The sequence below is a fragment of the Lolium perenne genome, chromosome 4 (assembly GCF_019359855.2).
Source record: "Lolium perenne isolate Kyuss_39 chromosome 4, Kyuss_2.0, whole genome shotgun sequence".
Taxonomy (NCBI): Eukaryota; Viridiplantae; Streptophyta; class Magnoliopsida; order Poales; family Poaceae; genus Lolium; species Lolium perenne.
In genome coordinates this window covers 240790031-240804340 of record NC_067247.2, presented here as the reverse complement: position 1 = coordinate 240804340, position 14310 = coordinate 240790031, and the positions used below count along the sequence as shown (strand labels likewise).

The following is a 14310-nucleotide window of genomic DNA, read 5'->3' as shown; positions in this document are numbered from 1 at the left end:
TTTGGCAATCGATGTTGATGCCGGACCAACGGGACCGAAGTGAGCGCATGGTTCGCTTGTTCCTACTTGTGTTGTGTGTGTTGAAGTACTCCGTCATCCTCACCCAATATGTTTCGCTTGTTTGATCGGTACCGGTTGTTGGATCCATTCCAATTGTCAACCACGTCTTGCAAAGCAACTTGTCCTCCGCTATGGTGTAGTTCACCGACCGACCGGGATGGCGAGGTTCAATCAACCCTTCTCCTTCCTCATCGACATCCTCATATTCTTCATATCTTTCAACAGCTTCATCATGCATAAACGAAGATCCAACATTCATCGTCTCCATGAATGTATCATCATCGACTCTACATTGCAATGAACTTCATTATTCTCTGGCTTTGTATGCATCTAAACTCAAATTTGGAGGAAAAGTAGTGTTTTTTACCTCTCCGGCATTTCATCATGCACCGTATGTGTGCCCGCGGGGTTGCCGGACGGAGGCGCCGGCGGCGTCTGGTTCGTTCGTCAAGGAGGCGGCGGAGGCTGCGGGCGGCGGGAGGCGGGAGGCGGGCGCCTTCGCTTTCGGCGGCGTGACGAAGGCGGCACCAATGTATGGTCGTTTGGTCGACGGCGCCACCCGCGCCTTGCCGGCGACCTGCGCGGCGGCGGCGCTTGTGTGCAGTGTCTCGCGCGACGGAACGAAGAGCGCACGGGCAGCGGCAGTTGTGTTGCCGGCGTCGGTGCCACCGCTAGGGTTTGCCACATTAGGCGGCGGCGCTGCGGACACGGCGGGTGGGATGGAGTAGGGAGGGGTTGCTGGGTTGCCGGAGGTCCCGTCCATCGTCTGGATTGCGCTAGTGGCCGCGCGGAGGCGAGGGATTGGGCGGTCAGGCGGCGAGGTGGAAGGGGAAGTTTCAGCGCGGGTTTTATTCGCGCGTGGTCAAGCGATACCGCGCGTTGTAGCCGGCGCACAAAGTATAGCGCACGCGATGGCGCAAACCCGCCCGCGCCCAAAAAAAATTACAGCACCGCGCCGTTTGCAGCGCCTGCTGGAGCGGCGATTTTGCTCCCGCGCGCTGCAAACCGGCAGTTTTTATACCGTGCGGCCGTTTTAGCAGTTTTAGCACATGAAGATTGTAGACCTACTTGTTGTTGTGACGGTTTTGCGCTTTAATTCTGATCGGCGCTTCGAGTATACTGTATGCCCTTATCTCATCTATACGCCGTGCGATGCAGATTTTTCCCGCCGCGATGGATCGAGATGAGCTTTTCGATCACCGATCACCACTTTGATGTCTAGATTCATTCTCGTTCTTCTAAGCGGAAAGAGGGGGAAAAAGCAGCGTCCAGAACCTGTTGGGCCGGCCCACTGACAAAAGTAGTTCCGATCCGGGCCCATCGAAACTTGTACGCGGCGGGCACTTCTGTCCTGTCGGTACGAGTTAGACGGTACCATAAATACGCACAATACCTCTACCGCAACCTTTCTCCCTCCCTCCGCAAAAAAAAGACCTGTCTTCCTCCTTTCAGCTCTCGTCCGCGCGCAGTTCATTCGTTCCCGGAGCCGCGATCAAGCTAACCAATTTCGATCTCTCTTTCCATTTTCAGTTTCAATTTTCGTTCTAGATCTCGCAATTTCGATCTCAATTCTTGTTTAGGGTTACGGTTTAGGTTCGATTTAATTTCGTGAGATAAGCATTTTCGATCTCTATTTCGATTTCCAGTTTCAGTTCTTCGTTCTAGATCTCGCAATTTCGATCTCGTTCTTGTCTAGGGTTATTAGGGTTAGAGTTTAGATTCGATTTAATTTCTTGATTTTGCCTGTTTTTGTAGCAATGGTTGGGTCCGTGGTCTCCGGCGGTCTTCCGCCACTGCTGCCTACCCCAAGGAGCTGCATCGGCCTGACGCCTCCTCCGGCGTCGTATGTATCCAAGAAGCGTCCGGGCCGCGCAACCTTGAGTGAGAGTTGGGTCAAGGATAAGCTTGCCGGCGGCGGCGTTTCATCGGATCGAAGCAAAGTCGGCGGCGGCGGCGAATCAGCGGATCAAAACCCTAGCAAAATGCCCGTCCGAGCCTCCCTGGGGTCAAGCTGGGTGGAGGACAAGCTGCTCCGCCGCGCCGGCACGTCGACCTCGGGGGGCGAGCGCGCGAGCCGCCCGACGTGGAGGGACGGCTGGAGCAAAAGAGCGGCCAGCCGTGCGCCGTCGGCCGACCGGTTCGAGAAGAAGGCGAAGGCGCCGACTGATGAAGCTGACGATGTCTTGGAGCTGGAGACGAATCAGTACGCAGGGCCGACCTTCGCCCTGTCGCCGGACCCATCCCTGCTGCCGATCCCGTTCCTCTTCATGAAGGCGCAATGAACATTGCGAGTTCGTCAGCCGAAGTTAATCCAAGTTCTCAGCCGAAGGGTGTACTGTTGAAGTTCCTCTTCGATTTACTAGCAGTTTATCAGGCTAAATCCAGTAGCATTCAGTTTCAGTTAAGCTCTGGATTTCGCAGCATACATAGGCTTAGAGTTGTCCAGTATTTCACCTGCGTATTTTCCGCTGTAACTCAGGTGCTATTGTAGTATAGAATGAATACTATAATGCATCATGTTTTGCCGAGCCAATCTTTCATTTTAAACCAATACTGAGTACTCAATCTATCAACAAATGCCCATTAGCAACGAGAGAGACAGCCTGATTCGGACTGTAAAATTACAGGCCTGATACAATCCCAGCATATTGAGCATTTAGGCTGCTGGCAATAAGGTAAGGACCCTTCAGGCCCAAATGATACAGGCTAGGAAACCTTCCAGAATTGGTGCACAGAAACTTCCCTCATTTTGGAGAGGGAACACACATTCAGAAAACAAGTTGGAAGTATTCGAAGATTCAAAATTTTACAAGCAATCAAGCAGAGATAAAGGGATGCAAAATCCACTTGTTTCAGTGATATGGAACATCAGAAACTCAATTTCAGAACATCAAAATGACATTGATTTCCTATACCTCCGATTAATCTCGAGTTTTCATACTGTGAAGAATACAGAACTGTTTATACAAAGAGAAAAGGCGGACATTCTTCACCAGTATAGAATACAATATCCTGAAAAGAATGTAACACCAGTAAACTCTGCACAGCTGAATTGGCAATCGGCATCTCCTAACATCTCAAAAAATGACCCATTGTTCCAACAACTGTATCTCTTTTACAATATCTATCCAGATAGTCTGGTTAGACTGCTAAAATTGCCAGTCCGAATTGTATGTAAGAATCTGCAGCCGAATTATTTTCATCTCAAAATGAATCTTCCTCCCACCCAAAAAAAAAAAAGAAAACTTAACAGTTGGCTTCTCTGATGCTGTCTCTTGAGTATATATAATCTACCTCCCCGGAAGATTTCTTAACTAGGGTGCTCAAAAGCAACCCAATAGACAAACTGAAGCTTCTAGCTTCAGCGCCGTGCAAGACCATTGATGGTAAACAGAGATTGCATATTTCCTAATGAAACATACATTCTCTGACATTTGGGTGCGAAGAATTGACATACCGCTCCCATATTGACCTGTACCGGCGAATGCCTAACTTCAGCCAAGGCTTCATGTTCCCATTATAATGCACGACAGCAGCGCTCTCGATCAACCGATCATCTATGTCTACATCATACCCTAGCCCCAATACATGCCACCTCCGGTCTAGGGGCTCCATCAGGCCATAAAATGTCAAAAGGCCTGCAGGAAGTGTCCCCGTCCTCCAAAGCAATTGATCAGCATTTTGCTCCTGCCAATAATGGTAAAGTGCTGTTGCATTTGCTTTCCTCCAAGCTATCAGGTCAAATATATTCATTCCAAAGGCCCATCCACAAGTATGTGGATCAATTTTTGAGCTGATGATTGGTTGAGAGAAATTAAGATACTTGTGATACCGATGAAATGACTCTAAACAAGTCTCCACTGCTCCAATAACATTGCCATGCAATTCTATGGAAAAAAGCTGTGTCAAGTCCTTCTGCACCACAACATCGTCATCAAGAAAAACCACCTTCTCCAAGTTGGGTAGTATTTGAGGAATGTAGAACCGCAAATGGTTCAGCAGAGAAGCAAACTTTGGATTGTGGAACTTTATTTCTCTTTCTGGAGTTTTCGAGCCACCAGAGTTGTAGTAACCCTTGGTTTCCATCTCTGATAGTCGCCTGACCAGAGGGGAAGAAGCAGCATTCAACCATGAGAACTCATCTATGCAGCGGACTTCAACAGTACACCCTTTGAAGTCATTTATCAGGAACCAGGTTGACATAGCACCAAAATTGATCCTGTCTGTGACTACATGAAACACAAGTTGCTGAGGGTGGTTTGCATTCGAAACTGTAGAATTGACAACAACTGAAGTGGCGAGCACATTATCCGAGAATATACTGAAGTGATACAGATTATTGTCTACCAACCGTGTGGAATTCCTATGCTCCTCTGAACGACTCCTCAGTTCTGGGTTCTGAAGCCACTCTTCTGTCAGCTTCATTGTGAAACAATGCAGATTCTTGGGGAGAGATTCTGCAGCTATCTGACCAAACTCGGCAGTCTGAACAACTGCTGCCTTTGCACGCTCCTCTAGTGCAAGGGCATGGCTCTTCAGTGTCACTATTGTTGTACTGATATCATAATGAGAGTCCTGCGATTTGTATATTAACCGTGCTAGCCGGGTTATTATAGGATGGGCTTCTTCCTGAGTGATGGCTCTCCCACTAACAGCCCCTTCAGACAGCAATCGTTGACAATTCCTTATTTGGGAACTAAGCTCCCATGCAAGCTGAAGATTGCCATGCTCTTTCGCAAGGATAACATAGGCCTTTGCTAGAGTCATCTGATCTGCTAATTGTCGTGCAAAAGATGTACTGCTTAAAAGCTCTTCTGTGAAATTCACTTTCTCATGAGAAACTTCTTCAGTCTCTGGCCCTTTATTCTGGAACAAGAAAGAGCTACATGAGGAAACATGCACTTGCGAGTTTAACAAAAGAAACTGAAAAAAAAATATAGCAGGGAAGACCAATCAAAACATATATCTATGTACTCGAAGTAATAGAACCAAAAATATATCTTTCACCACGGATAAGGCAAAAATATATTCGAGCATACAGAGAAGTTTCTAATTATCAGCCCACTGAGTTGTACTCAACTTCTTTGCCGCTAAATGTACATGTTACAACCAAACAGCTATTGTCATGAGAATGAGTTGAAATACAGCTTTAGTGCCAGAAACAATAGTTGATAGCCAACACAGTTTGGCATCAGAAACTTGCACCAGAAATGTTCAGAACATACTTATGCAAAGAAAAGATAAATAGGGCCAATTGCAATTTAGTACCCCCTCCGTCCCATAATTCTTGCGTGGTTTTAGATGAGGGAGTATTTACCACCTGTTTTCTGCTTAGGCACCCAACAATAAACTGTTTTTTGTTTTTGGCTGGTGCCAATTTCCCCTATTAAGACATGGCAATATTTGGTCATGGAATTTTGTAATATTTTGCTATGGCAAGGGAATCTTGTAAAAACTTTACGAGTAAAATACATGCCAAATGCAACCATGGAAATTCTTAGCGTCATACTAAACAGCACTTTTTAATGAGAGAATAAATAGTGCCTCTAAAATTAAGAACTAGAGAAAAAATTAGATTAGTTCAGATCAATTATAAACGATTGAGTGAAATTAAAAGAATCAGAGCTTCTAGCTATCAGAAGCTTAGCTTATTTGATCGTTTCTTGTTCATTGCAAGCCTTAATACCTATAGAATGGAGGGATTACTAAAGCAAACATTTTAGAGTCAGAACAAAATAAACTTATCAAACTATTAGGCAGGTAACTAGATCCTGCTGCATATTCCAATTTAATTGCGAGCCTAAATACCTGTAGAAACATTTTAGAGCCCTAACAAAATAATCTTGTCATAATATTAGGTGTGTAACTAGACTCGCAGCACAGCAGCCTAAAACAATCATAAAGGCAGCACAACTATTTAAGAGAACCTAACTCCAAACATGTAATAGCGTATGGATATATTTTTCATTTTATTCACATGCTACCGAAGAAGCTGCAATGATAATACTCCCAAGAATCTGCATTAGTTTCATAATGCCCTAAATAGATTCTGCCTAACGAGTTCAGATCCTAAGATCTCTAACATATGATGAACTATACTTCAAATAAGAACCTCTAACAATCTCATAACCTATGGTATCATGTTCTATTGATGATCTCGCTTGATCTCAGGCATTCCTCCCATGAGCAGTGCAATGGGGAAAAAAAAGGTTCATCGCAGTCCATTCTGGATCCCAACATAAATTAATCTAACAATTGTACTAGTACTATCATATATGTATGAATATGCCCTAGAAGGAAAAAAACATTTCCGAGGGCTACTGGAAGTCCTTGGATGCTATTCTTTTGGAAATCAGAAGCAAGTACCAAAGTAGCTGGCAACACATAGTCCCTGGATAATTCAACGGCACTTGTAAAGTTTGATATTTCAGGTACTGCATATGGACTTAAGGTACGAGTTTAAATCTTGTCATTTCATGCTGTCCTCCCACCAATTAAGAAAATCATCATCTTCATAGTACAGGAACAGCACACGTTGTCAACAGATTGATGGGAAACCACCTTTTGAGGATGACATTTTACCAAAGTACTTGAGCAGACCTCGAAACAAGTCCAAAGACAGCCTATCTATGATGCCTCACCAACTCGTGGAATATACAACCTGTTTGCCATTTCTAACAACTAGTAATGATTCGCCATCAGAAACACTTTCTACCATGGACAAGAAAGTGAAAATTATTATTTTTCCATAAACATGACCAAATGAGTAACCTTTTAAGGATCTAGTAACACTGAAACTTGGCAGTGAAGATCTGGTAGAAAAGATTGCAGTTTTATCTCGTCGCAAACAGGCTAACAACACACAAGCACACTCATATCCTAATAAAACTTCGTCAGGGACGATCAATTTGCATAATTACGATCTACGAACCATGCTACTTGTGAAGATCTCATACAATATTATGATCGAGATCCACTAAAGAGATTAATGGCAGCCGGTCAGGAATTACAAAAAGCAAACACTTTTTCCACGTATTTTGAGAAGAGACAGACAGACAGGGCATAGTGGTCTTCCGAATGATGTCACGCAATTCAGCAGCAAGGCGAAAAGAAAATCAAACAAAGTGGAATTTGCGCAACTCACAATGACGGGCGGCCGGAACTGCTCCTTCTGGTTGTGGTGCAGGACGAAGAGCATGAGGCCAACTACGAGGAAGATCCCAACGAGCCACCAGATCCATCCCGGCAGCCGGCGTCGGGATTGGCGGCGGTACTCTGGCGCCCGCCTCCGTATCTCGGAGCCCCGCATCTCAGCAGCCGCGCGCCCTTCCCCAGAGCCTGTTGCTGCAGTAATTCAGGCCAGGAAGTCTACGCGCTGACCTCACCGCCGGCGCGCCAGGCCCTCACCCATGGATAGCTCCGAAAGGCGCCGTATTTACGGCGATCCGGGGCCCGGACGGATGAGAAAGAGATGCGGCCGGCCCTGTGGGGGAGGCGGCAGATCGCGCGCGCGGAACAGAGACGACAGCAACCGCTTGGCGAAGCTGAAGCACGGAGTGAGGCTGGTAGGAGGTTGGTGAGATCTGGGAGGTGGAATGCGAGGAGCGAGAGGTAGGAGGAGGAGGAGAAGGCGGGATTTAGAGAGAGAAAGAGAAAGAGAGGGAGATCTGAGGAGGGAGGGAGGTGGAAGTAGTTCTTCGCCGGCTGAGGCTGACGTAAGAGGGAAGACAGCCAAAGGTTTCTCCTTCCCCGTCATGCGTCTCCATTCTCTTCTCGGGTCGGCGGTTTTGGACATGCTAATTCGCAGCCCGATACACGTTACAGCTCCTGCTCGCTGCCACTGTTATTCACGTCTCTTTGTTTTGCCACACATAGGAATATGTTATTTTTACAATTTTGGTCTTTACTAAAATGCTCATAAAACAGGGATTGCAATAGTGTCATGCATATGATACTGGTGTATATTAGTATGCTACTACATTTATAGTCCACAGTACTAACATAGATATTGTACTATATACAAGTGCATTAATTAGTTTATAAACTCATTTTATCTGGAAAGTGAGATGTTGTGATAAAAACAAGTATGATAAGATCTAGTTAGCAGATTATAATAATTTAAATATTAATATTTTAGTTGGAGGAGAGAAAAGATAAGTGAACTTTCGTGCAAGAGCTAGCTCTGCCACGTGCTTCTAGATATTTTGTAAAAGTAATTATATGAGTCATGTACTAATAAATACTATTTTTATAGCTAACTATTATACATGTTGGCTATGACATCAGCGGTGGAGCTTGGACCAACTCCCTAGGGAGGGCATATGGGCTAGGAGGAGTATTTTGTCAGAATGGTACGGGGGTGGAGGGGAGGAGGGCAAATGAGCTAGTTTATAAGGCATCACTGCTAAGCCCAGCCATTGGATGACATGACATGTTGTTGATAGCCGATGACATGACATGTTGTTGATAGCCAGCAACCGGCTACATATCATCTATATATTTATTTAATGACATGTTCCACAATCATCTCTATTTTTATATAATAACATGTCATGTCACTAAAATATCTAGTTAATTATGCATGTATTTACATGTTACACCTTTGCATCAGCGAAGTACTTTTCCCACAAGGATGACTCGAGGGTTTATATCGAACTCTCGGGGAACTGGATGGAAGAGTATTCTCCTCTCTCTTCTTCTAGCAAGCTTGCAGGTAAAGTAAATTCCTTGTGTCTCCAACTCCACCGTATGGTTGTCAAACACAAGGTTTCGTGTAAGTAAATAACAAAAGTAGAAATAGAACAAGTAAAAACTAAACTAGATAAAATAATTAAGTAAAAACTGTAAATAGGTTGCTTGTTTTTGGTGTTTTAGATGCAAATAAGAAAAGTAAATGTTTTTGTATTTTAGAATTAAAATAGTGCATCAAATAGAAAACAAAGTAAAAGCAATATAAAGATGTTTCTTATGATAAAAAGTGGACCGGGGTTCATGGGTTCACTTGACTATTCTCTCTTAAAATTGTGGTAGACAAAAAAAAACAATTCATCAATGAAGTTGCAGATAATATTATATCTAAGATCATAAGTAATATGGACATCACGTCCTATCATAGAGATGATGCAACACACCTCTCTTATACTCCACAAGAAGGAAATTTCATCAATCTTGTATTAAGAATTAACATAGCATAGCAATAAGTACTTTGACATGAAGTTTAAATATCAAATATGCTACCTTGAACGAACAAGATCATCACTACTATCACATGATGAACATAGCATATGTATTCACTTTATCCCTAATAAGGTAGCAAAAGAAAGACAAAGCCATAATAGATCTTGAACATATTGTCACTATCCAATCACTAAAACCATGCTACTCCATCTAATACACACATCACCCCACTCACGCTGACATAGGCATCCCCAATGGGCCTGCCAAAGATGGTACCCGGGGTTTACCGAAGGCCCACGAGTCGAAGAATATGAAGTTTGGAAGCCCAAGTTATATTAAGGAAAGTTAGAGTTATATTAGGAAATATAGACTTGTAATTTTACGGGACGGGTTATAAACCCTCCCGGACTCTGTAACTTGTGTATTACGAATCCCTCGGCTCCGCCTCCTATATAAGGGGGAGTCGAGGGACAAAGAAGGCATCGACTCATTGTTTCACGCAACCATAGTTTTCATAACCGTCGAGTACTTTTCGGCTGAACCTTCGAGATCTACTTGCCCTCTACTTCCGACTAAAACCCTAGTCTACAATACGTAGGAGTTAATCCCTTGTCAATTGGCACCGTCTGTGGGAATTAGAGGCGACAAGGAGCTGATCTCGATGGCACGTTCAAGATCGTCGACTTCGTCAACTGCAAGCAACGCGATGGACAGAGGTAAACAGATCGAAACTGGTCTAGTCGATTTTGTTCCTCACCCGCCCTCCCGTTTGGATGCATATGCGTATCTGGAGGAGCCCATGGAGATGACGTTCGGAAAGTTCCACTTCCGCGTCGAGAAGGAAGGATCGTATCATCTCGAAATTCCGATCTCATCGGGATTATCAGCGGTCGATTCCGATTTTTCGGGTTCAACATCGTCAATCGAGTCAGGCGACGAGGAAATTTCGCCGCCACGCTTCATCAACACTATGGCAAGTGAAAAAGTCGTCAAGATCTTCAGCGACATGTCTTTCGAGTCATCTGCGGACTCCGATATAAGCGATGACTCGAGCAACATCGACAGCTTCAACTTCATCGACAGATCCACTATTGTTAGAGAGGTCTTCACCAATCTCTATGATGGTGTCACCAAACCAGACAAAGTTCAGAATCCAAAATATCATCAGATCTATGCAATTGGAGAACCAAGTCGCCCACAGGAGGAGACATCAGAGAACTTCGACGATGCGGAAAATCTGTATGTCGATCCTGCAGATCTCACGCGAGGTTTGGAACAAAATATATCGGACCAGGAACGCGAGAGATGGTGCGATTTCCGCAGGCAGTATGGGATCGAGTCGCAAGAGCCATTGATGGTACAGAGCCAATGACCATAACAGCGACACCTGAGGAGCTACAAGCGTATCAATATAGGCTTGCACGTACCAGGCGGGAGCTCGAGAAACATAAAATCGAGTTGTATAGGAGGCAGGAAGCAGCTTCTGCGTCAAGCAGGCGAAGAGCAAACTTGAGTCAACAATCTGGCACGTCAGGAGATAGCCACAGAGCAGCTCGAACTAGAGCGAGATCTCGGCTGCAAAATATACCTGAGGCAGAGAGGGAGAATCTGGTTCAAAACCTCGACATGTCCTTTATGTCGATAGACACGAGGGGGAACATTATCCCTAAGACAACAGAGGCTGGGTACATGGCGACGCAAGCCTTCATCCTCGCATCCAAGCCACCTCCCGGAGATCCAAGAGAAGCATTGTACAATATGGCCATGGCAGGAGTTGGAGCCATGGAACGGCGTTTATAAATTCGCCTCCCGAAGGATCAGCAAGGCAAAATAGTCCACGACCTACTGCAGCAGCTCCAGGTCCCGAAAGAACAAGTGGGGCAAGAGACACAGCAACTCAAGCACGGGTAGACAGGGCACGACAAAATAGAAGAGAACATCGGCATTCCCGCGAGATAGATGAAGAGGATATGTGTGGGTTACCGTGCTTTACAAGGAGTGTCCGGAAAACTCGAGTTCCTTCAGGGTTTAAATTACCCGATAATCTCAAAAAATTCGATGGCCTGCAAGATCCCGAGGATTGGCTAGTTAATTATCTCGAGACGGTGAAGCTGATAGGTGGAACCAGAGCAACAGCCATGCAGAGCATTCAAGTACACCTAAGTGGAGCCGCACGATCTTGGATAAAGAAGCTTCCTCCAGGTTCCATCGACAACTGGGACAGCTTTGAGGATATATTCGTCAAGAATTTCCGATCCACCTGCAAAAAACCCGCATCACTAGAAGAGTTGAGGGCGTGTAGACAAAAGCATGATGAATCAATGAGAAAGTACATCCAGAGGTGGAACATCATTAAAAACTCGGTAGAGAACATATCTGACGAGAGAGCAATAGATGCGTTCGTGGCAGGAATTCGATGAGGAGATTTTGTCGAAGACTTGGGGAGAACCAACCCAAGGACAGTATCAGCATTAATGGAGATAGCAAACAGATGGGCAGATGGAGAAGATGCCGTTCACAATAAGCGACATAGGTCGCCAGAGGAGGACCACAGTCGAAATTTTTAAAATAGACGACGATTTCCTCGGCAGTTCTCGAGTTATGATGCTCCTGGCCAAATATCGGCTGGTTTTCGAGGAAGCACTGGAGGAAACAATAGAGATGAATATCAAAGGAGTAACGAGCAGTGAGGCGACAATAGAGATGACTCCCGGAATAACAGGCAAAATAGTGGACCAAGGTTCCAGAGACCATATGTATCTCCCGAGGATATGATGAACGGGCCGTGTCAGATGCATATTTATCTCGACAATAATGGAAAAAGACAGTCAGGTCATTTGCAGAAGGATTGTCAAAATTTTCAAGCAATGTTGAGGTTTGCAGGGCAAGCCAATGCTCAAGCAACAAATAGAAATCCCCAGGGGCCCAGGAGTGAGATCCACCTGCCACCTCCTCCGGCAATTACGGATGCAAATCGACACCAGTTACAAATAGCGGCAGCTCCAAACCCGCCTCCTTATATCGACACCAACAACACGGTCTCGATGATTCAGAAAGCTAGACCGTCTAACAGGGCTCAGAAAGTAATCTCGCGTCAAGTGTTCATGGCAGAGAAGATGCCTCCACCAACGATTGAGTACCTAAATTGGTCGGGACAGGACATTGGCTTCACAATAGAGGATCACCCGTAGCAAGTTCCTCGACCAGGGCAGTCAGCACTTATCTTACCAGCGGTGATCGCAGGATTCGGCGTATCTCGAGTATTCATAGATGGAGGTAGCAGTCTAAACCTTATGTATGCAGATACACTAAGGAAGATGAACATATCCCTGGCAAACCTAAAACCAACTGACACGCGTTTCCATGGTATCACGCCAGAGAAGCCAAGTTATCCGCTGGGGAAGATCAATCTCGACGTTCAGTTTGGAACCCGAGAAAACTACAGGATAGAAAGGCTGGACATATGTCCATGGTATCACGCTCTTGCACATATGTTTGATCAAAACAAATACTTAATAACGGGGTACATAATATGCATCTATCAATACATCTCACCATCTAATAAGATCAGATCTCATAAAACAATACCATAGAATAAGGATCCACCACATACAAATATGGCCATAATCATGATAGGCAGCTCATATTGCACTAAGAACTATGAAGAACAAGAGAGAAATAGATCAAGCTACTGCCACAAACCCGTAGTCCAGGAGTGGACTACTCCCTCTTGGTCATGGTGATGATGATAAAGACGTTGGAGAAGGTGGAGATCCATCCAGCGGTAATCCCGGCGGAGTTTCCCCTCCAATCTTCTCTGCATCAGCCTCCATTTTCGTGTTTCTGTGTTTGTGCGGAGCTCCCCTCCCGAGAACTCCTCGGGGTCATATATATAGTCGTTTAAGGGAAAAATATGTCGGTTCGCGAAAGAATCAGGGCAAACGGATGATCGACGGCTGAAAGAGGGGGTGCGCCCTAAGGCCTCTCCAGGTGAGCTTCCAGGGCCCATGTTGCTTCTCCCGATGAAAAAGTGACGCTAAAAAAATCACAGGTCAATTTGACTTCGTATAGGTCTCTAAAAGTGAAAAATACACAAAACAGGGTTTTCCTGTTCTGCAGTGTTATAACCCAAATAAAAGAGATCATTGGTAAATCTCCATAAATCAATGTAAAACATGGTATTATCATCATATATGTTGAAAATATGTGGAAATTCAATATGATAAATGACAAGGTTCATGCATGCATCTTACATGCATCAGGATACCGCTTATCTCACTTTATTCGAAGATTTCTAGTTCAGTTATGTAAACGTAGGATGAAGTGAGGGTCACACTCTACCAATTGATGAAGTCAATATGAGAACTTGTTTGACTCGTTTCACATCATATAGGTTGATCAAGTGTAAACCTATACTCCTACATGACTGATTTAGTATTCCCTGGCATAGAAAAAATGAAGGCTAAAATATTTACCTAGAAACGAGATAGTACAAAAGTTCTAATTCTCCCAACTAATGTGGTTTAATTATGAACCTACTTAGGGGATAGGAATGTGGACTCCTCCGAGTCACCTTGTCACACCACTTACTAGGACATATTTGCACAATCATCTAGGGTGTGTTCGGTTGTGGAACATAGTGGAATGGAATGGTGCTGCAGGTCGTGCTGCGCCTGGCCCGATCGTGGCCGCCGCCGCTGCAGGCCGTGTTGTGCCTGGCCCGGCCATGGCCGCCGCCGCCCTCTGGCCATGGCCGCAGCTGCTGCAGGCCGTGCTGTGCCTGGCCCGGCAATGGCCGCCATCGCCGGTCCTGGCCGCGCCTGGATCCCGCCTGGATCCCACTGAGGGCGGCGAGCACGGAGGAGCCCGGGCCGACGTTGACTTGCTAGCTCGTTGGATAGGGGCGGCCGGTCGTGTCGGGGAGGGAGACGTTGGAGAGAGAGAGGTTATGCGAGGGGAGAGAGAGATTAGCACTAAGAAGGAGCCGTTCCACCTCGTCCGGCCAAATTGGAGGGACGGGTGTTTTTTTTTTATAAAGGATGCTTTATTACTTTGAAATCAAGTTGGTCCACA

General features: G+C 45.4%; 1 protein-coding gene across 1 annotated transcript; it reads right to left on the bottom strand.

Moving 5' to 3' along the window:
• Nucleotides 1–2940: 2940 nt before the first annotated feature.
• LOC127332482 (hexosyltransferase GAUT11) lies at nucleotides 2941–7517 on the bottom strand. Its single transcript, XM_051358786.2, has 2 exons — nucleotides 7205–7517; nucleotides 2941–4926 (listed from the first exon to the last, which is right to left on the bottom strand). Exons 1-2 carry the CDS (start codon nucleotides 7367–7369, stop codon nucleotides 3469–3471), a joined length of 1623 nt encoding a protein of 540 aa, XP_051214746.1. The 5' UTR covers nucleotides 7370–7517; the 3' UTR covers nucleotides 2941–3468.
• Between the last annotated feature and the right edge of the window lie 6793 nt (nucleotides 7518–14310).

What these genes read in the sequence shown, in the direction of transcription:
- LOC127332482 (XM_051358786.2), bottom strand. Translation starts at nt 7,369, where the DNA reads ATGCGGGGCTCCGAGATACGGAGGCGGGCGCCAGAGTACCGCCGCCAA. An exon ending in AGTTCCGGCCGCCCGTCATT is followed by an intron (nt 4,927 to 7,204) that starts GTGAGTTGCGCA and finishes TTCTTGTTCCAG; the next exon opens with AATAAAGGGCCAGAGACTGA.